This window comes from Misgurnus anguillicaudatus, chromosome 21 (genome assembly GCF_027580225.2).
Source record: "Misgurnus anguillicaudatus chromosome 21, ASM2758022v2, whole genome shotgun sequence".
NCBI lineage: Eukaryota > Metazoa > Chordata > Actinopteri > Cypriniformes > Cobitidae > Misgurnus > Misgurnus anguillicaudatus.
Genome location: NC_073357.2, coordinates 61,483,921 through 61,508,688, shown reverse-complemented (window position 1 = coordinate 61,508,688; position 24,768 = coordinate 61,483,921). Strand labels below are relative to the sequence as shown.

General features: G+C 38.5%; 1 protein-coding gene across 1 annotated transcript in view; it reads right to left on the bottom strand.

Moving 5' to 3' along the window:
* Positions 1-10,219: 10,219 nt before the first annotated feature.
* The window catches only part of LOC141352832 (macrophage mannose receptor 1-like), a 54,613-nt gene continuing 40,064 nt past the window's right edge, over positions 10,220-24,768 (bottom strand). The window contains exons 24-28 of the mRNA XM_073858845.1: positions 15,988-16,140; positions 13,032-13,148; positions 12,790-12,951; positions 12,671-12,703; positions 10,220-10,362 (exon numbers count right to left, since the gene is read on the bottom strand). Coding sequence (XP_073714946.1) covers positions 10,355-10,362; positions 12,671-12,703; positions 12,790-12,951; positions 13,032-13,148; positions 15,988-16,140 — 473 coding nt within the window. The 3' untranslated portion in view covers positions 10,220-10,354. The remainder of the gene's footprint in view (positions 10,363-12,670; positions 12,704-12,789; positions 12,952-13,031; positions 13,149-15,987; positions 16,141-24,768) is intronic.

Sequence of the window (24,768 nt, the reverse complement as noted above, 5' to 3'; positions counted from 1 at the left end):
TACTACGCGCGTCCGCCATTGTTTGTTTACATTGCGTGAACGGTGGGCTGTAATATCAGAAATGGAGTTATTGCGTTCTGTAAAAAAGTGGGAGTGGCGTTTGTCGCATTTTGGGAAAAAAGGGAGAAAAGATGACAGAATAACACGGCGGATATTGGATTTTGCGTAAAATTAAGAATTTACTTTTAACTACTGACCTGATATAATACTGATTTTGGCAGTAACTCATTTTTTTCAAAAATGGCGTTTATTGCGTTTTGGAACCAAACTCTTCATATAGTTTCGGGGCTGCTTATCACCCCAATGCCAAAGCAAAGCTGAAATAATGAACCTGACTTTGACATTAAAACTTGACTTGACAAAATCTGTGCACAGACAAAAATAACATGGCTTGACGCATTGCCAATTGCATTAATGTCTATTCGCTCTTCTGTTAACAGGATTTCTGGTTTCACATCCTTTGAATTGCTTACAGGTCGACAGTTTCCAGGCCCACGGAACGCCTTGGTGTAGGATCCAATCCTGCCACTAACTAATGATGTTTATTTCTACAAACTAACTGCTATGATTAAACATTTTTCCTGTCAGGCTACACGACACCGGGACAAAGACTAAGCTGTTACACATGATGATTGAATAAAAGTGAAGGTGTTCAGACGGTGCTGGGCCGAACCGAGACGGTCCAGGCTAACCAGAGTAAAAGCAAAAACCTAACATTGTGTCCAGCTACAGGTCAAAGGCGACACCTGGTTCCATCTCTTCTTGTGTTCCATGTGATTCTCCCAGCAGGTCTCTTACAGAAATCGGTGTGGACCTGAGGACTCAGGTCCAAGAGAGGGAGAGTGTTGAAAGTGAAAGTGAAAGTGAATCAGCTGGAATACAGAGAGAACAAACAGGAAGTGAAAAATCAGTGGTAACATATCAGTGGTAACACTCACACAACACCAACAACAAAGTCAACAAACACTCTGTAAAATTGTGCATAAAAAAGGTGACATTTTTTCCAGCCCAGCAACAGAACCCCTCGCACACTGTGTGAGTACAGATTGTGCCTACGGAGCAGGTATAGCCGTACAATTCAAAGCGAAGTACGGTACACAAAAGGTTGTAAGACAGAACAAACACACAGGTGAATGTGCAGTTACTCATGAGGACGACGGCAGACTGATTTTTCATTTAATAACCAAACAAAAGTGTACTGATCTACCAACATATGAGAATTTTACCAACAGCCTCAGATGTATGAGAGATTGGTGTGAGGAAAAAGGAATAACAAGTGTATCCACTCCCCGGATGGGGTGTGGGTTAGATAAATTGGATTTCCATAAGGTAGTGGAGATCCTGACAGAAGTGATTGTAAACGTCATATAAGTGTATGTTTTTCCATCGTTTACTTCTTTTGCTATACTCTTACCTGTTATTAAGTTTCAATTTAACAGTGTTTTTTGAATTAAGCCAATAGGCATAAGTGTATTTTTTCCATAGAGATGAAGCTATATGGCAATTGAAAGGTTCTGTGGGCCCTAGGGGTTATAACTGCAATTATAATCACCATAATATTTAGCATAAACAATGGAGGTAATCTGAAAATTGACAAAAGGTCCAAAACTACATCACAAGATTAGTGTGTACAGGGATATGGGGGAATTGAATTGAATTACACAAAAAATTCAAGTACGTCAAACACCTTTGATTTATGCAGTATGATAGACTGTGGAGGGCAATAGTAACCTCCATAGTAGTGTCTATTGGTCTATTAGTGGCTATCCTGGTGACCTGTGGATGTTGTTGCATTCCCTGTCTTAGATCCCTGTGCAACAGATTAATAGTATCTGCAATAGAGAAAAAAGAGAACAATCCACCCCCATGTAGCATGCCCCTAATAGGCTTACAGAACCTGGATGAGGAGGAATAAGAAAATGTGTGACCTCTTTCAGAGGTCAAGAGAGGGAATTGTGGGATTTGATTTTATTTTATTAGTCGTGCTGTTTATAATCTTAATTCATGTGTATTTTTAAAACAATGATTTCTGTGCTGAGTACAAGAGAGCTGTCTGTGTGTGGAGGGTTATTGGGGGGAGGTAGCTTGGGTGAAGGAATTTCCAGCTGGTGATGGCCGAGATAAGAACAAAGCTTTAAGGAGAAAACACACAGACAAAGAAGTGCATGCTTTTGATATTAGTTCACTGGCAATCATTCATTTCCAGATTGTTACATGTAGAGGTGTTTGGATTTATAAAATTACATGTTGCTATGAATATTAATGTGTTAAAATATATAAATGATTATGCCTTTGTGCCCATGACTAATATAGAAGATTGCCCTGTAATAAGACATTGACATGTAGGGATGAAATGCTCGAGGGCACAAAGTGGCTGATGTGTGTGTGTGTGTGTGTGTGTGTGTGTGTGTGTGTGTGGGAGCCGGGGGGCTGTAAAAAGCCCTGGAGGGAAAACACCCAGAACAGATGGTTTCAATAAACAAGTTGCTTGCTTTATAACTGTGTTACATTTAGAGAAAGTGAAAATTAGTGTGTTTAACTAATGAATGCATTTAACCAATTTATGAACAATGGAGTATTGTTGTGTTGTTGAATAATTATGTTTTACAAAGTTACAAAGATGTCCAAATAAGGACATAATGCCCCAGGGAACAGAAAGGTCTGTGTATGTCTTTCTGTCTGTTTGCTATGCAACCCCCCACAGGTATGTGGTGATGGAATCTGATAAGGAAAACAGCCATCTGGGGGAGGAGAATGTTGAAGAAAGAACGACGATAAATACCCATGTTTTTGTCCTGAGCTGGTTGTTGGTCGAATCTTGCTGTTAAGACTTGAGACAACCCGGCGCTGTAAACTTTTTCATATCTGATCAATAAATATTCAATTTAGATATTTGTGTCTTTCCTCCAATTATGAACATGCAGATGGACGCCTTATAGTCCAACAACAGTCACTGATAAAAGTCTTGTCATCCCTTTAGATATTTTGCTTCTTAGAAGAAAATTCTGATATTTAGCACTTTGATACTCGAGACAGGACATATTATCAAAATCTTGGTGTCCACCGCTCTAGTTCATCCAAAACAAACCAGAAGAGACTCAAAGTGCTAAACACCAGAATATTCCTTTAAGCAAAATACACACACTTTTGGAGTTTTATTGAGCAAATGTGGTAAATTTTCAAGAAGATATCGTGTGTGGCCAGATAGCAGCTTACGCTTTCATGAGTTGCCTGGACTGAGTCAGCAGGTGCTGCATCTGAATCAGAAGATTTCTCTAGAGGATCCTCTTTTGTCGTTTCAGTCCTCCTGGTTTTCTTCTGCAAACATCAGCAGATCAGCAACTCTTTCTAACCTCATTGTGGGTTGGCATTTACAGTAGTGGGTGGATGTCCAGACAGCTTTGCATACGCTGCCAACATTTACAGTTACTGACAAAAGTTTTTACATTTACCTGACGCTTTTATCCAAAGCGACTTACAATTGCTATATATGTCAGAGGTCACACGCCTCTGGAGCAATAGGGGTTAAGTGTCTTGCTCAGGGACACAATGGTGTGTCACAGTGGATTCGAACCCATGTCTTATCCACTGTGCCATCACCACCCCATCAAGTCTTGTCATTCCTTTAGATATTTTGGATTTTAAAAGAAAATTCCAATATTTAGCACTTTGTGTCTCTTTTCTGGTTTGTTTTGGACAAACTATACTGGTGGACACCAAATTTTGACAATAAGTCTCTTCTTGTCTTTTTGCTCCTTTATAATCGTCTTTGACTGTTTCATAATGGCTGGCTGCGGCATGCACAAACATGTCATTAAAGGGACAGTAAGTAGGGTTTTAAGTGTTTTATTAATCAAAATCAATGGCTTTATTCATAAATATGTCCTCGTTGGTGTCAAATGACCTCCAGTGATCTGACTTTTCTTAGTAAGCTTAGAATTTCTTCTCTTTACTTACATTGAACGGGTAAGTCCAAGGAGGCTTCAGGAGGCTTGCCGTATTGATAAACTACAATAGCAGAGAGGGACAAAAAGCACTAGCCTAACAAAGCGTTTCCACAACGCGTTTTCATTCAGAACACGTGAACTAGCTGAAATGACACAGGTGAAGCACAGGCTTATAGGTGACACCTGAATCACAGACATGGCATAGGGGTCAGAGATCTCCTATTATCAGTTACAATCATTTACACAATGAAAAAAAATATAACTACATATAATAAAAAAATACATTAAATAAATTAACACAATTACAATATCAATTTTTATTTGTATTTGACAGTATTTGAAGGCCAATGACGTCACCGGGCCACGACGAGGCTGTCTCAATTTGAAGGCTCCTTCACCTGTAGCCTCCAAATGCGGCCTTCGTTTCCCCTGACACAAGTATAATATAGATGGATCCTTCACAGCCTCGGCTATCCCAAAATTCAGTGCGCGCCTCTAGGTATTTTGAAATAACCAATAGCAATACTGTCTTGTAGTCCCAGTATGGGTTTTACATCCCTGTTGACCACATGAAACTTGAACTGTCCCTGTGTACAATGTAGTGTTACAGTGCCATCTGTTTTGATTGTCTCACCTCCATAACCCTGCTGAAAAAAAACAGCTTCACACCAGCATAGACCAACATGGGAATGCAGCACCAAAACACAACATATGCTGGTCTTGCTGGTATGACCAGCATGGGATGCTGGTGCTAATGCTGGTTTGGTGCTGGTTTAGCTGGTGTTAATGCGGGTGCTAATGCTGGTTAAGCTGGTGCTGATGCTGGTTTAGCTGGTGTTCACTAGCAAACCAGCACTAAAACACAACATATGCTGGTCTTGATGGTATCCTGTTTTTTTCAGCAGGGAAGCCGCTAGATCAGGGGTGTCAAACTTAGTGATGCACCGAAATGAAAATTCTTGGCCGAAACCGAAAACCGAAAAAAGCAAACCAAGGCCGAAAAACCGAAACCGAAACACCGAAAGAAATTATTATGCCAATTATTAGTACAATTGCATTTATGGCTTTCACTGTGTACTAACTGGGGTGTGTGACGGATCAAAAAACTCACAGTTCGGATCACATTACAGTTTTTGAGGCACAGATCAGATTATTTTTCCGATCAGCAAAAAGCGGGTGGAAAAAATCTAATAAACAATTAAGAAATTGCAAACATTTATAAAAAAGAACAAAGTTGTACATTAATAAGGTCTGAAATTAGCATTACAGAAATCAAATTAAATGAATCAACACAATACATTTATATTATTATTTTTAGAGCTATTTGTCTCTTTGTCATGGGTTGTTTGATTAACATTAATGACACAGACTTAAGTAGGTTAATCTGACTGTAATCTATACATACATTAAATGTCCAAATATATCACAGCAAACAATACAACAAACCAATCCACTGCAAATCATACATGTAATGTGTCGTAATAATTACACATGCAGCTCGTATGGGTGTCAACACTAGACTGGTTTATTTACATAACCCCTTTCACCAACAGGGGTCGCCACCCAGTGACATAAACATCAACATTTAAATATTTAAAGATGCAATTTGTATTATCTGCACCGCTAGATGGCGCCAGATCAAATCAATAACAATGGCGTTGTTTAATGACGCTCTGAAGCAGCGTGGAATTATGGGATTTGTAGTATTTAACTCAACCGCTGATGGCCATCAATCAGACACGAATGAAAAATCACGTTGACGGATAAGTTAATCAAGTCTTATAAATGTTGCGTTTGATGACATCCTTTATTTCATTATGTAAGTTTATATGTGATGTTCAAAACGAAATTGTTAGTCATAGATGTTACATTAGTCCAAATTCGATGGTTAATACAGCACAGAATTTAGTTTTAAACTTACAATCTACAATGATTTTTCACATAATGTATTGACGTACAAATCTTATTGTGAAGTGTCTTAAAATGACCATTTATATTGCTGTACAATACCTCTTGATGTGCATATCGTCCGCGAGAAGACGCGCTGATTACAATCTGGTGTTAACCCCGCATTGTGGTGCCAAATGCATGCAGTGTGAAACGAAGCAGGGTTAGAATGTTATGACCCTAATTAAACACAGCTGAAGTAGCTAATCAAGGTGTTCAGGGTTGCTTGATAATTAAAGACAGGTGTGTTTGAGCTGGGTTGGAGACTCATGACCCAGGGTTTAGGAATGCACAGTGTGAAACGTCAAATTATGAATACCCAGGGTTATCTCTTAACCCCTGGTTAAGTTTGAACAGTGTGAAACATGCAAAAAATAACCAAGGATTCCGTTAACCCAGGTTTTAGAATAACCCAGGGTTAACAATTTCAGGTGTGAAAAGCCCTATTCTTTCTCTCGTTTTGTTCCAAACTCTTCTTGGGTCGTTTGGTTGGCCCGTACGCTTACATGAGCTGTCTTTGCTGACACAACCAGCGGCAGACGGTAAAGAGTAACCTTAGTCCATAAACAAACACTTAGCCCGACAGGTGCTATCGCATAGTTCCGCATTTGTCCACGACACTGGCTGCATCGGAAAACTCAAGGCTTGTTACCTCGCTGCCTCATGAGGAAATGACTTCGGAGGCATGAAGGCAGCTCAGAGAAAGGCTTTCGAATGCACTTCAAAGGCAGCGTGTTTGAAATATAAACAGAGAGGGCCTTTGTGATAACAAACCACATATTTGAAAACTACGATACTAATTTCTCGCTAGAAATGCAATTAAAGACACACTATGCAGTTATTTTACCTTAATATAACAGCTTCAAAGTTATTTCGGTGGTAAACAAAGTCATAGTAAGGCGAATCATCCTCCTGTTGAAGCTCGGTGAGGACGCCGCTACCAAAACCAGAAATGCAAGCTTGAGAGAACCGCCCCTGACAAATCTCGCGAGAATCACGACTTGGTTTACGGCAACGACGTCACACACGTTAGGCTTGTTCGACTTCGTGTGGCGCTGCAAGAACCGACCGCCAGATGATGTCAAAGTACCGCGAGAATGATCCGAGAAGGCACTTTGACGTCATCTGGCTGTCGGTTCTTGCAGCGCTGCATGAAGTCAATCAAGCCTATAACAACAACTGCATGCGCGAATTTGAGACGTGAGGCTAAACGATTTAAAAGTTAAGAAAGCGCGTTCGGAAGAGAGTAGGAAAAGGAAAAGAGAATCTAACCGCGTTAGGAACCGGACAAGAGTCCCACTCGGTCAGGTTTTTACTCGTTGGCGTGAGCTAAAAGACAGCACTGGAGGGATGCTGATCTGGCGATCTTGTTGATGGACTAGTAAGTAAATCTCTCATTTGCAAACTTGTTTGCGGTCTATGTTGTATGTTGTTGCGCTTGCTTGTAGTATGTCATGCGATTATCATGACAACAGTTGTCAATATCTCACATAATTATCAGGACATAAATAAGCCTAGAGGTTGTAAATAGTGTAAACATGCACAATTTGCAAACTATTATGATAAATAGCAATAATCATGTATAGTGACATTATAACAAACAATGTTATGAGATAATGCAACGTACACAATTAACTTTGTCATGGCATTTTGTAATGTTTACTTGTGTGTTAGCTGCAATCATGTAAAAACATTATAAGCTAGCAAACGCGGTACTTTATTATTATATGCACTCTACACTTGGAATAAACCTCTTCTTATCCTATTACCATCATCTGTAGTTTAGTAGACTATGCAGTAGCCTAATATTTGTATGAAATTGTGAAACATTACCTGGTCATTATCTTTGGAGTACTAGAGTGGGAAATTACGACAGTTGCAAGTATTTTCCAGCGACTGTAGGGGTCGCTGTTTGACAAAAACGCCAAATTGCATAGAGCGGCTTTAAAATGTGTAAAAAGTGAAAATATACCTTTATTTACACAAAATTTGTGCTCCAGTCGCTTCCTTGGCCGCCATTTTATTTTTCCGAACTCGATCACTGTTGTCATGTGGTTGTTACGTCAGTAAAGGCCGTGACAAAGGGTCACATGGATATTAACGTCATTGACAGGAGACTGCACTGACCCGTGTCAATGTTTTGAATGGAAATTTTCTCACAATTTACAAGTAGTTGAAAAGATTACAGATATTGATAGTAATCAGTTGGACAAAATATTGGCCTAGTGGTTTTTGGACATTTTACTGCAAATATCTTACAAATTGCACCTAAAAAGTGACAGTGCATAACTCTACAATTATAAACAGAACAACAGAGTAAAAGAGAAGACAAACACTGCTGCATACACACAAACATAAATTGCACATCCATGTTTTCATTGATTTTATTCTGTAATTACAGATATTAGATATATATCGGGACACTATTTGACTTTATTTCAATACAACTGTGGTGCTCAAAAGCTTTGCTATTGGTTAAACAAAAGCTTTGCTAATTGGTTAAACAAAACGCTATTGGTTAATCTAAAAGGGGGAGGGGCTTCTCAATAGTTCCACAATGACATGAAAATGATGTCACCACATCAAATAATTCTGCACGTTCCAAGGCACTTCAGTGGGCCTTTAAAATGTTTTGGTAAATGTTGAAATAAACATAGATAAAAATGCTGTAGAAGTATTGTTTATTGTTAGTTTATGTTAACTGAGTTAGTAACCAATGTAACAACTCGGGACCATATTGTAAAGTGTATTTTATGGTACGAAAATAAAGAACCTTTGCCTATTCTTTCTAGGGTAGGCAAGGATAATCGAATCAGCAATCTTGTTAAGTAACATTTAAATTACTCTAATTAAAGTAGCACTCTAAGATTACACCGCAAAAAAGGTGATTTTCAAGAGAAAAGTTCCTAGAATGTTTGTCTTGTTTTCAGAAGATAAAGAAGAAGATAACCCAAGAAAATAAGTCTAGTTTCCAGACCAAAAACATCAAACCCAAGTGATCTTGTGCATAAAACAAGCAAAAATATCTGCCAATAGGGTAAGCAAAAAATCTTGAACATTTTTCTTAAACACTAAATTCAAGAAAAATTCAAGAAAAATTAGCTTACCCCATTGCACAAAATCACTTACATTTGACATCCCTGGTCCAAAAACTAGACCCACCCTCTTGGGTCGGTTTTCAAGATTTTTTTATATATTTTTACTAAAAACAAAACAAAAATACCAAGAAACTTTTTCTTGAAAATCATTTTTTGCATTGTAGATCATACACAAAACTGGCAGAAGTCTTCCCTCGTGGTTATTTTCTCTGAGCTAAGATCAAGCATGCAGACTTCTTGTCTTTAATAAAATGTATTAAAATAATTTGGTTGTTTGTGATTACAAGTTTTTCTGAATTAGATAAAAAAGAACAGAAACAAAAATACAGAGTCTAAAAATGCTAAGTCTAGAGCACACAAGATTTCAGGCTGTCAGACAACGGAGATGCTGGCTGCGGCGTCCAGATCTGAATAAGCTCTTCAGCGGCATCAACTTATAGACAAGGTTTCAAGTCTAAGTTCTTTATACATGGAGCCCCATGAGATGCCTTTGATCTGACATTTATCATGTTATATATATATATTCTCTTCTGCACTTTCACAGGTCTGCAAATCATGCATCAAAGCGTAATGTATCTCTTATCTAATACATGCATCAATCTCTCTACTCTTAATAAATCAATTTAAAAATCATATATGTCTTCTTTTTGTTTGTGCAATTTAAGAGCTGTCATGCATATATTCCCAACTCACTGATTATAATATTTTGCATTAAAGCAACACTTGGAGTAAAAACAACACTTGGAGTATAAAATAACAAACCACAGGTTTCTATTGTTCCCAAGGATTGCATATAAAATTGGTCATAATACTTGGTTTATAAAGGTTGTATAGTTTGCATCTTACACAACAAGTGTTACAAAAAAGATCACATTAATTCAAAAGAAGAATATAAATGTTTCATTACAAAAAGTAAAAACCTCAAATCTTGGTAGTTATGTGCATGCAATTTTTGCATTCTTGAAAAAAAAGTTGTACCTAGTTGTGTTGATTGTATAAAAGAGTTTAGATCATTCTAATCACAAGAATCTCAGCTTTCCAAACATATGTGACATGTTTAGCTTTTTGGTTTAAGTTGTTGTATGTCATGAAGTTTTCTGTCAAAAATTCAGTGTTTCTCATTGGAACTTTAAGGCATTTAATGTGTAAAATAGCAATAAAATGATTCATAAATGTTCTCTTTTTGTCGGTGTACTCTATAAGAATATGACGAGGATTTCATGTTTAATTGACGTTAATATTGATTACAGTATGAAGGGTAGGTGTTAAAGAACAGAAACCCAGCAAGACCTGCGACAGCAATTATGACCAACACGACCACCACAGCGATGCCAGCCATCCATGACACCTCTGATCTACCTGTCAATCATCTGCAATACAACATTAAACACATAACATGAACCATATATAACTATATATATTTCCCACTTTATAAATGACATATATTTAGCTGTCATGACAAACTCAAGGAAAATAGATACCCAATTCAGTTCATTTGCACCCTATTACAATAGTACGAAACATTGCTCCATGCAAAATTCACTTTTTTTGAAAAAAATCAAGGTGGCGAGAAGCCTCAGCAGCACTGTTAAATTTTTTTTTCAGATGCTAACAAGCACTGTTCAATACCCGAACCACACCCTCCCAAACTCTTCACACAGTCTGTGGAAAAAGAATTCACTGCAGACCAAACTGTAAACCATATTTCATTTCTTTCAGACAAAATGCATTCAGTGACCACACAAAAAAATATTTAATGAAAGGCAGGTGCGTTACCAAATCACTATTTTAGCTGAGAAAGCCAAGCATCAGTGCCCGTCCCATATCAGCAGTGGAACAGCAAACTGTGGCGACGGAACGCAATGTCTCCGTTCCCTTCGTTCAGGGTATGAGGGTTACATACGTAGCCGAGATGCTACCTTTCAGACAAATTGGGAATCCCTACCAAAGCGCCACTAAAGCTGACCCTTCCAGTGCCTGCGTAAATCCCTCCGACTTCTATCTTAAAGAGGCGGAACCTGGGCTTACAGCAGACAAAGAGCTGCTCTAAGGGTCCTAAAGCTTTGAGGTTGGTACACATATCTATGCAATGAGCACACAGGAAATAACAAAGCCATGGTTGGGTCTGACTCCTCTGGTGGCAGTGCTTGCAGGTTCACCACCTGATCTCTAAAAGGAGTGGTGTGAACCTTGGGCAGGTAGCCGGGCCTGGGTCTCAGTGTCATACTGGAATCAGCGGGCCCAAATAAATCATTGACTGAAAATGCATATAGGTCCCATATCCTCTTCACAGAGGCCAATGCGAGGAGCGTTAAAGTTTTCATTGCAAGAAACTTGATACTCACAGTATGCAGTGGCTCGAGGGGGGGGGGGGGTCCTGGAGAGCTTTCAGCACAACAGACAGGTCCCAAGGAGGAATAGAGAGAGTGCGCGGAGGATTCAGCCTTCGTTTACCTCTTAAAAACCTAATTACCAGGTTGTGATTGCCCACTGATCTACCGTTTACCGGCACATGGATATCGCCTCCGCGTCCTGTTCAAAGACCACACATGGAGGTTCTACAGGTCAGGAGAGGGTGCCATAATGTGCGAGGAGCGAGAGTTCTGGAAACCAGTTCTTGGTTGCCCAATACAGCGCAACAAGTAGATTGCGCCTCCTCCCTGACTTTGCACAATGTTTGTGCAATAAGACTTACTGGGGGAAACACAATATTTGCGCAGACCCTGCAGCTAACTGTGAGCCAGTGCATCCACAATGAGTGTTCCTCCGGTGAGTGCGTAAAACAGGCAATAATGTGTTATCTCTGGAGAAGCAAACAGATCTATCTGTGCTCTGCCGAAATGTTTCTGAGGAGTGGCGACAGGTGACAAGAACGTAAACTGCCTTGGGGATTGATATACGCAACAGTCACAATATTGTCAGTGTTGTTGTTGAAATGGAGGAGAGCAAGACATACAGCTCGAGGCAGTTTATATGCCAGCACATCTGAGATGTCGTTCAGAAACCCGCAACTGCAAGCCGTCGTACATGGCTCCCCACCACGTGATGGAGGCGTCTGTGCACACAATGGCATGTCTGGAGACCTGTATCAGTGATACCCCTGCTCTGAGGAATGAGGGCTCTGACCACAGAGTAAAAGCGAGACGACACATTGGTGTGATTGTTACCCAATGCAAGACGGTGAGCCACGCTTTCCTCTGGATTCTGTCATGAAGCCAACGCTGAAGCAGTCTTATATGGAGCAGACTGAGCGGTGTCACAGCCGCTGCTGCAGCCATATGACCCAAGAGCTTCTGAAATTGTTTCAGCAAGACAGCGCTCTTGTCTTTGAATTTATTCAGACAAGTCAGGATCGACTGTTCCATACAGTCCAGTTCCATACCGTGAAAATAAATCCTCTGTGTAGGGCAAAGTTTGGGATTGGGACATTACGTAGTAATGAAAGAAACTGTGTTTTTTGAATGAGAATTGTTGCCAGTGTTACGTTGGTCTGAGTGAGTTTTGGAGGTGAGATTTACTCTTTGGCCAACATTCATGCTGGTAGTGCAGACTGTGTAAAGAGTTTCGAAAATGCGGTTTCAGTACTGAACAATGCTTGTTATCAACTGAAAAAAAAATGTGACTCATGAACACTTTTCACAGGTTATAATTAAACGCTGCAGATGTAGTTCATCATACCTGAGACTGATGGCTTCTCTGTTGGTGGTATAACTGTTAATAAAGACACATGTAGATATTTACATACAGTACGATGATGTGATATTAATGCAGATTATTTGTTAGTTTATATGTCAGACCTTTAGCAGTCTTGCAGATATAACTGATCTGATCATCACAGTTGTTGGTGTTCCACATCCCAGTCTCTGATTGAACTTCAATACAAATTCTAACATTATCCGGCATCTGCGGTTTCCAGTTTGTGTAATTCACAACCGTATTATCAATCCACATCCAATTACCTGTCATACACAAACATCAGTTCAATGTTTCTGTGATTTTTAAATGTGTTGTATTGATTTTGATGAAGGCTCATTCTAACCCTTATAACTGCGGTGAAGTCCAATCCAGAATGACTTGATTTTATCCTGCAGGATCTCCAGGTATTGTCGGATAAACTGTGATTCTATTGGATCCTCAATACTCAATAAAGATGCACCTGAAATGACAGATAACTCACTTTATCTGCTTTAAAAAAAAAACAATCATTCAAACGTTAAACTAAAGTTCTGAATGTTACAGCTGCTAAAGATGAGAAACAACAACACAGTAACATTAAAACATTTGTCCATTTACTGCACTATACATTCAGATGTGAGGAGTAAATCTTGATCTCAAAATGAGTGAATTCAATCTGTGTGTGTCCAATTTAAATGTATGTAAATATTTGGAAAACATTTGATCTTTTTTTTAAAAAAGCCAATAAATGCATTGCAATAATCTGTTCAATTGTTCTCTGATATAGAAGGCATGTAACTTTATTAAGTGCAAAAATGATCCAGAGACAGTTCTACACGTCCATTTACAATCCTAGGATTTGCCCTTGGAATGAAATGGTCTATTATTACCTTATTTGGAAGGGTCATGAATAATTATGTTGAGATCTCCTCTGATTCGCTGTTTCACAGCAAGGCTCATGAGGCTCATGTCAGTAACTCACATTAAGTAAACAGCCCTTATATATTTGAGGATGTATCATATGGAGTGAAAACAGAATCAAAACCTCTCACAAATGCACATGAAAGTACACACATGTGCACCATAGTTCACAAACGCACACAATAAATCCAGATGCACGCACAGTAATTCACAAATGTGTGCAGGAGATCCACACGCACTCATGAGAATTCAAAAAGGCACACAGAATTCACACACTGAAATCCACAAATGCACACTGAAATCCAGTGATGGGAGTAACGCGTTACAAAGTAACGCGTTACTGTAATTCCACTCCTTTTAGCAGTAACGAGCATGTAACGAAGTATTTTTTAAAATCAAGTAACGCAATTACAATTACTGAAATTTAAATGAGTTCGTTACTCGCGTTACTTTATTTGTGCGCAAGTCATAATCCATCTGGACTCATGTTTGTAAATTATCTTCGCCAAGCAATCCCGGCATGACATTAACTTGCATTTGAAGTCCACAAAAGTAATAAATCTGAGAAATGTTCATATATTCTTAGATGTTTACATCGGCCTTCATGGAAGAGAACGATCCGCGATTGTTGTTTCCACTAAAATATTCACACTGCGCTGTACGCCCGTGTTAAAACTCCATAGTATGTGTGAGCTCGCTTTTAGTTTTAGTTTCAGTCTCTCCATATCCGAAAAAACAATCCACTTGCTCTGTGTCTGTCCGACAAAAAAATCCACGTAGCCTACTCCGTTTTCTGATTAAATATCTTCCTTTAATCCTGTGTATCATTTAAATCCAACAGAAAATATATACAAACAGTATATGACCAAAGAGCGAAGTCCCTGCCGCGAGCTTCAAGCTGTGTTCCAATTCAAGGGCTGCACCCTACTAAGCATGCGATAAAAGGTGAGCACTCGGCCTTCAAGACGCTCAGAAGTTCTCGAAGAGAACTGAAATGAGACAGTCTAACCTTCGGAGGACCCATAATTTGCGTCACCTGCTGCACGCGCACCACGCCTGTCAGCAGGACACAGCGGAGACGTTTCTAACTTATTAAAATAAATATAAAATCAGAAAAATTATAATTTATTTTAGAAAATATGACCAAATTTTTAAGAGACACTACACAATTTTAACACATTATATATTTTTGTAAACATGCAGAATATTTGTCTAAATGATCTAAATGATATACATAAATAAAGTAAGTTTACATATTAAGATAATTTCAAACAAAAATATTCAAAGGTTGAATCTAAAGCAAAATAGCCTCCTACAGTATGTGATATATTAGAGTCTTACGTGTAAAATAGCCCATCCATATTATTTTATTGTTTGACTGTTCAGTACTGTTCATATTTACATTTAAAAAGCAGACATAAAAGTAAATATGAACAGTACTTTTCTAAGTAACTAATTACTTTTGATATACAGTAACTGGTAGAGTAATTCAGTTACTTTTAAAAGAAGTAACTAGTAACTGTAACTAATTACTAATTTTCAGTAACTTGCCCAACACTCCTGAAATCCACAAATGCACACAAAAAATGCACACACTAAAATCTACAAATGCACACAAAAAATTCACACACTGAAATCCACGTGGAAGATTCACACTAACGTTAACATGTAAAATTTAAAATCAATCCTCCTTGAGTATTTAACCGAGTGTGTGATTTTTGTATGTGTGTATTTTTGGATTTCAGTGTGTGAATTTTTTTGTGTGTACTTTTGGATTTCACTGTGTGAATTATTTTGTGTGCATTTGTGAATTACTGTGCGTGCATCTGGATTTATTGTGTGCATTTGTGAACTACAGTGCACATGTGTGTACTTTTGTGTGCATTTGTGGAAGGTTTTGATACTGTTTTCACTCCATAGTATCAGACGAAGATCGAGATTTTGAGGAACAACACATTTTTTGAATATTGTTAATGGACGTTTCTGAGTGGTAAGTTTGTGTTTTTTTTTTCAGATAGGAGCTGCAAAACGTAACCGTAAATAGTAGCCTAAACGCTAGCATATAGCATGAACTAGCATATGGCGTTTACTCAGCAGTCACAACTTTGTGTTTAGCATTGTTACAACTTAGCTTTTAATTTAATTTGTTTTTTTAATGTTGGGGCTTCCAATCTCAATTGTAACGTCACACTCTGTGTTATGTTGAGATTGGTCTGTTTTCCAGCAGGTTTTTTCATGCACAAGATTTACATAAGAAGGAGGAAACAATCGTGTTTGAGGGTCACTATACATCATAACCATGTACAGACCTTTTATTAATTATCTATGTCTATATAAATAAAGTTTTACATCATACGGCAATTTAATGATCTCATTGAGAGGAGGATGAAGCGTCTTACCCATTCTCATACATTCTACTGCAGCATGAGCCCAGTTGTCTCTCTTGGAGGTCATGAATGTATAGCAGTGTCCTCTAAACGGGATCCAACTGTTTCTCTGATCTGATTCGGGGCAGTTACCCGGCAGCTGAGGAGGATCTGTAGGGGCAAAAACTGTTGATCGTGTGAGGGGTTAGTATATCAGATCTCTCTTAAACTGAAACTGTCAATTAAAACCAGGGGCGGTTCTAAGATTTCATTCTTAGGGGGTCTGAGCCTTCAGTGATGATGTGAAGAGAGCATTGTGATTCCTTTTTCGCAAATTGGGACCAGTATTATTATATTAAATGAATGAAGGCTACAAACATTACTCTTCTATATAGTTCCAAGCCCTTATGATTTTTGATTTAACCTAATAAAACAACTGTACAGATATAAAATTATAAAAGTTATTTGTCACTATTATTTATTATTTTGTATCTTGAATTAAAGTTTATGTATATACTATATGTATATTTAAAGCTCCACTGTGTAGGATCTACTCCCATCAAGCGGTGAAAGTCTATATGACAACCAACTGAATTTTACTTTCTAGCCCCCCCCCATTCGGAACGCGTTTTAACTCGTACGGTGGCCCGGCCGTGTCATGCCAAGGTTAACATGGCTTCCAGTAGTTACAAAGCAAAAGAAATTAAAAAAATATGAACAATTTGCAATGTCATTTGCGTGTGATCCATCAAATCACACAGATTTATGTTTAACATTGATAAAGTCTGATTGTCATGATATGTCCGCTTAAAATCACATACAAAAAGCAACCATAAACGTAGCTTAGACACTTCTTTTTTCATCGACGCGAGGAAAATTATCACAGGGGCTGTTAAACTTGGTATTAAGATGTGTTTTCATTGATCAGATCACAAGTGGACGAGAGAGACACATTACGTTTACACTTGGTGTTTAAATCCGTCTCTTTTTGTCCATTTTCGACAGCTTCTCTTCAGATTACTGAGGAGATGGTTTGTGGACGAGTCCCTCTCCTGTCATTTACTCATGAGCTGGAGCTGGAGTACTCATGAGCACAGTGTTTCCGGTTTCACTGTGTTTCCGGTTTCACGCTGAACAGATCGTGCATCGGAGCTCCGTCGAGTTCTTCATCTAAAAGCCTTTTTTTTACTATCTTATTCCTATTTATATATTAAGTTTTACCTAGGAATACTTTACCGTGAGGATTATTGAGCAGTACTACCACGTGAAACTATTTATCACTAATAAACACCCACAGTGTTTATTATTCACCAGAATATCAACACATTTCAACTGTATCTGTTCCCCGAACAAGCAAATACAGAGCACCGCTTGCCACATCACGTACAAATTTGACCAACATAAAATTAGAAAACAATACATTACAAGATGAACCTCGAATGTTAAAATTCGGCCTTCTTAACATTAGATCGCTTACCAATAAAGAACCTATTGTTAATGAAATAATTAATGACCAAAACTTAGATGCACTCTGTTTAACAGAAACCTGGCTTAAAGCAGACGACTACATTAGTTTAAACGAATCCACCCCACAAGACTATTATTATAAACACGAACCTAGGTTAAAGGGGAGAGGGGGTGGTGTAGCTACAATATACAACAAAATTTTTAAAGTAAACCAAAAATCTGAACTAAAATTTAAATCATTTGAACTAATGTTGTTAAATATGGAAATAACTGATCGTAACCACAAACAGCTCTCTTTTGCCTTAGCTACAATCTATAGACCTCCGGGCCACCATGCAGATTTCCTTAAAGAAATAGCAGATTTTCTGTCTGAGCTTGTAGTCACTGTAGATAAAGCTCTTATCGTTGGTGATTTTAATATTCATGTGGATAACCATAAAGATGCTTTAGGACGTGCGTTTATGGATGTTCTAAATTCTCTCAATATTAGACAAAACGTGACAGGGCCAACGCATACTCGTAAGCACACATTAGACTTAATTCTGTCACTCGGGCTTAATATTAATGACATCAAAATATCACCTCAGAGTGATGCAGTTTCTGACCATTACCTTGTGTCATACACTGTACTTCTAGATAGGATCACTCAATCCACAACATGCTACAGATTAGCCAGAACAATAATTTCCACCACTAAAGATAGCTTTATTAGCACTCTTCCAGACCTGTCCCAAATTAAACATGCAGATAACTGTGATGATCTAGATATTGTAATAGAAAACCTAAACAATGTCTGTTCTAACACATTGGATGCCGTTGCTCCCATTCGAAAAAAGAGAATCAAAGAAAAGCCGCCAGCTCCATGGTATGATCATCACACCGCAGCTCTTAAAAAGGCAACTAGGAAAATGGAAAGAAATTATAGAAGCACAAAATTAGAAGTATGGCGTGCAGCATGGAAAGATAGTGTTAAACACTACAGACAGGCTATTAAAACCGCCAGATCTACCTATCTTAGCAAGCTTATAAATGAGAATCATAATAACCCTCGTTTCCTCTTTGGCACCGTTGCAAAACTGACTAGAAACAAAGAACAAACAGAAACCAATAGTAAACTCCAACACAATAGTAACGACTTCATGAACTTCTTTTCTAACAAAATTACAGCTATAAGGGAAAACATCGTAGCTACACAGGCAGCCACCACTCTACCCGTTAGTTCACTTAACACTAGACTACCACACGAACATCTTGATTCATTTAAACCTACTACAATAGAAGAGCTCTCTAAACTAGTAACGTCATCCAAATCATCGTCCTGTATATTAGACCCCGTTCCCACAAAACTACTTAAAGAGGTATTTCCTGTAGTGTCAACCCCGGTTCTAAATATCTTTAACTCATCGCTAGAAATAGGATACGTTCCAACATCTTTCAAACTAGCAGTTATTAAACCGCTGATTAAAAAACCACAGCTTGATCATGGAGAGCTTAATAACTTTAGACCAATCTCAAATCTCCCTTTTCTTTCGAAAATATTAGAAAAGGTAGTGGCAAGCCAGTTACGCACATTTTTGACAAATAATAGTACATATGAAAAGTTCCAATCAGGATTCAGGCCCCACCATAGCACAGAGACAGCGTTGCTTAGAGTTACAAATGACCTCCTATTAACATCCGATCGTGGTGAAATCTCAATTCTTATATTATTAGACCTTAGTGCAGCCTTTGACACAATAGATCATACAATCTTACTCAATAGACTAGAAAACTATGTTGGTATCAGTGGTCAGGCGCTAGCATGGTTTAGGTCGTATCTAACCAATCGCTATCACTTTGTTTATGTAAACGAGGAAGAGTCATATCACTCCCTGGTTAAATACGGTGTACCGCAGGGATCGGTTTTAGGTCCTATCCTGTTCTCGTTATACATGTTACCTCTAGGAGACATTATCAGGAAACATAACATAAGTTTTCACTGCTATGCGGATGATACCCAGCTTTACATCTCCTCACATCCCAGCGAAACACACACGTTTTCTAAGCTAACAGACTGCCTTAGCGATGTTAGTGACTGGATGGCACATAACTTTCTTAAGCTGAACTCCAATAAGACAGAGATACTTATTATTGAACCGAATCGCTACAAACATAATATGTCAGATTACACGTTGCACATAGATGGCTGCACTGTGGTGCCATCTTCCACGGTAAGGAACTTAGGTGTGATGTTCGACAGCAACTTATCCTTCGATAGTCATATCGCCAACGTCTGCCGTACAGCTTTCTTCCACCTTAGAAATATCTCGAAAATACGCCATATACTGTCTACATCTGACGCAGAGAAGCTTATCCATGCTTTTATGACCTCTAGAATAGACTATTGTAACTCGCTACTCGGGGGATGCCATGCAAATCAAGTAAACAAGCTTCAGCTAGTTCAAAACGCTTCCGCAAGGGTACTTACTCGATCTAAAAAGTACGACCACATAAGCCCAATTCTGGCATCTTTACACTGGCTACCAGTTAAATATCGCATACAATTTAAAATATCACTACTCACCTACAAAGCTTTAAATGGCCTAGCACCCTCATACCTTAGAGAATTACTATCAGAATACAATCCATCACGCACACTACGGTCACAAAATTCTGGTCTCTTGATTATCCCTAGACTATCAAAAGTGTCTAAAAGTGGAAGGTCATTTTCCTACTTAGCCCCTAAGCTCTGGAATGATTTACCAACCGATGTCCGAGAATCAGACACAGTCGATAATTTTAAATCTAGACTTAAAACTTTTCTCTTCAACAAAGCATTCGCATAATTTGTCTAGTAAAAGTACTTAACTCGAAATAGTTATTTGTACCGAACAAAGCACTCGCGGTCATAAAACAGACCAACCAAATAAATAAATAAAAACCTTATCTTAACGTATAGTCGGATTGCGATTTTGGAACTTTCGTGTTCTTGTGAATAGTATGCCATACAAACCCGTTTGCCACTGATCGTGCATTAACGGCGTCAGTGGGGCATCCAGCCTTAGTCAAACGGGTTGGCACGTATGGTTGGGTTGGGCTTTTGGCGCTTTCTTTATATTGCGAATACTATGCCATACAGACCCGTTTGCCACTGAACCTGCATTAACGACGACAGTGGGGCTTCCAGCCTTAGTCAAACGGGTTGGCACGTATGGTCGGGTTGCGATTTTGGCGCTTTTTTGTGTCTTGTGAATAGTATGCCATACAGACCCGTTTGCCACTGAACCTGCATTAACGACGACAGTGGGGCCTCCAGCCTTAGTCAAACGGGTTGGCACGTATGGTCAGGTTGCGATGTTGGCGTTTTCTCATGATCTTGTAAATAGCATGCAATATAGACCCGTTTGCCACTGAACCTGCATTAACGACGACAGTGGGGTTACAGGCCTTAGTCAAACGGGTCGACAGGTTTCATTTTCTCTTTCTCTTAAAAATCAGAAGGTGACCCTTAGTTACCATATATACCGTCGCAGTGGGCCCCCAATTTGCAAAATCCTCAACTGTGGATAATATAATTATGCCGCAATAGTTAGTCTGTCTGAAACTAAGCTGATTAAACCACATCACTGTGTGACACTTGCATTACATGTGAACGGCCCCTACGCTAATATGATTTTGTTTTTCTCTCCCTGTCCTGTCCTCGACCCTGAGGACAATGGGACAAACAGACCCAGTTCCGGTAGATGTGAAAGTCGACTCACCTCTGATCTACTGGTCGTCCATCACTGTGATGCCCAGCTGATGCCTGACCAACGACCACCGGCAGAACCCGCTTAAACCCCGCTTAATCCCCGCTTAATCTCCTTATCCGTTTATATGTGTTTATATACATATATATCTCCCAAGGGTTTTTCCCTCCTAGGACTTTTTATTTTTTTTTCCTCGGCTCAACAACCCGGGGTTTTTGTTTTTTTCTCCTAGGGGGTTTTTTACCCCGGGGAGGTAGCCTGCTTGGGCTTAATTTAGCATCTTCTCCTAGACGTTACATTAGTAATACGCTCGTTCATAATGTCGAGTCATAGCCTCAGCAAATTTGACAGCTTATGCTATTGTGTATTATGTTGTGCTATCTGTCATTTTTCTGTGCTTTTACTGCTTCTATTAATGTAAAGCTGCTTTGAAACAATTGAGTATTGTGAAAAGCGCTATATAAATAAAATTGAATTGAATTGAATTGAAATTGAATAATGACAGGTTTAAATGGACACGAACTAATATGTCAGAGTCCAATGCTTATGTTTAAGTAAACATTACATGTCTGTGTATATGTAAGAGCTTTCTCTGATATTGGTGAAATAAGATCGCTCAACTTTCACACGCTTGTAAAATGAAACGAAAGACGCGCAGATCAGACGCTTTTATCAATGAAAGGCTAAAAATAGCGCTGTACACCGTGTGTTTGTGTTAGAGGTCAGAAAAGATGAAAAACATTTATCTCAGTACCTCAGATTACATAAATGTGCGGAGAGACGGCGTGTGGCTGTTCCAAGACATTAAACCACATGCATGTTTACACTAACAAGTGTTACGCATACCCATGCTATAGTTAGCCAAGGAACTATAAAACTTCAAGTTTACAACATAAACTGTATAGATGTAAACGAATATGCTGAATTACCTGTGGTGAAGAAAGTAACTTAGCAACTTCATTGTCCAATGAGCCCCATCTTGGAAAACTAACTCCAATATTGACTTTGGTGTTGATGTTTTTCCTGTCGCGTTGTCGTTTAAAATCCCTGTTTCGCTTCCTTGGCGACTTGTTTTAATGTCCTCGAGAATAGTTCTTCAACAGGCTTTCAAATCAAAGCATTAGATCGCAGGTTTATCACGGCGTGCGGCCGAAGGATTCAGTCTAACGCAGGTCGCATATCCGGGCTGCATACGTCATCAAGCCTGGTTTATTTAAATTAACTGAGCATTACATTCGCAAGTCATAAGCATATTACATCAATTTACAATTAACTAAGAATAAATGTCAGCTTTATAATTGTTAATATTCTGAAATAAGACTGTCTTGATGACGTATACCGCCTACACATGCAACCTCCGTAGGCTTCAGCTCGCGGCCAGCTTGAGTGTACTCTGAAAGCGCGAAAGGTGGAGCTGGAATTTCAGGAATGTCCCTCATCGGCGAATGTATTTCAAAGATGGAGGCACAACATGGATTCAGCCAGAGAGCGACTCGATCGTATGTATTTTAACCCTCGTGTGGTGTTCATATTTCTGTTACTTAGACAATGTTTGTGGGTCTAGTGGACCCACTGTATTATTTGTATCTTAAACCAATGCAGTCATACAAATTTATGTATAACTGTTTACAGATGATTACTTTAGCCTTATTGCAAGTAATATAGACATAATTTATGGTTAATATTTGTCATTTACCACTGGTAGAGGACTATTTATAGATTAAAGTGCCATTCGTTTTTGTGATAATATGAAATAAGAGAAGAAAATTCTATTCTCCCCCAGATGTTTGTTTATATAAAATAAGTATTTTCATCACTTTTTCATCTCAAATAAGTTTTCATCTCTTTGATATTTAATTATTTGAACTTAGTTTGAAATTGTACACATTTGTGTCCGTCTACACAGCACAAGCCTCATCTGAAAAGATGCAGTATTATAACACATTATCTACACTGAACACATAACCTGTTCATGCCAGCCAACACAACACATAAGAAGCAGATTTTTTACTGTGTAGCTGTGTTGCATATGCATTTCTTGCATTTTATAGATGTATACTGTGTCTTCCTGTCCATCTTATGTCCACACACACTGCAGTACAATGTGTTGCTTTTGGCTACAACCCTAAATGATGAAAATGCTTGGATATGAAATTTTACTTTCTCTATTTTTCACTCTTTCTCACACACTCATACACACACACACACACACACACACACACACACACACACACCATAGGTTTTGTGGTAAACTCATGTGTTCAGGCCAGGAAAGGTAATCAATACACCAATTTACCATGATTACTACACTTTTACTATAATACAACCATGGTTATTTTTTGTAAGGAATATAATGGTAAAATGTAGAATGGTTCATGTTAGACAAAAGGTAAAGTTTTTGGGACAGTGGGGGCAGATAAGTGTTCATGCTTGATATATAACATGTTGTATCCTTGCGCTGTTACAGCAAGTGCAGAAGGACAAAACTCTGACATGCATCCATCACATATGTACAGACATATATACAAACACACTCATGCACTCACAGGAGTCCCAGATAGGAGAAAAACAGAGTAAAGTTACATAGTACATTCAATTTTCACTATCTTATTACCCCCGGGTCCAGTGGACCCGAACACCACATATGTAATATAAATGTGTAGGGGGGTGTACAGTGTACAGTCATTATAAAGTTGTTTATTTTTATGTTCTTTATAGAAAATGAGCCAAGGCCAATGAATCTGAGGTTGAAACAACAACTAATTGCATAATTTTTCTTTAAGTTAACATTAAAAACGGGTCCCACAGACCCGAACACCACACAAGGGTTAAATAGCAGATTCTACACTTACGAGAATACTTTGATTAGTGGGGTGGAAGGAATTACACATGAATGAGCACATACTTTTGGAAGAAAACATGGGTTTTTGCTAAGAATTAACTAAAAAAAGTACACACTGGAGCTTTAAAGTCTAATGAATACTAACTATTTATATGAGGATTTATATTTATATGAGTCAGACTATACTTTTCATTATACATTATAGATCAGTTTTACTTTCCAGATGTATCATGCATGCGTGTAGCAATCATAACCCGATTAACAACAACCTGCACTGATTCTAAATATGACTGTAATAAATCATACATGACCACTTTAGTTCCTGATTGGAAATTAAAAGCTGTTATGTTTCAAAACAACATAAGGGTGAGTAAATAATGGAATGATGTTTATTTTAGGGGCTAATAACCTTTATCATTACTATGACTATGAAACTGCTACTCTTACCTGTCTCTGACCCCTTCAGTCTCTCTAACTTTTTCTCCTACTGTTTGCTCTCCTTTCCAGCATTTAAAAAATGTATATATCCATCTATAAAAGCAATCAAGTCACTGAATGTGTACCTGGTATTATCCCGTTGTGGGGACCAATTGTCCCCATGAGGAAACAAGCTTATAAATCAAACAAAATGATGTTTCTTGAAAATGTGAAGTAGTAGAAAGGTTTCTGTGATGGTTGGGGTTAGGGAATGGGGTAGGTTAGGGAAATAGAATATACAGTTTACAGTATAAAATGCATTACGTCTATGGAATGTCCCCACAAAACATGGAAACCAGA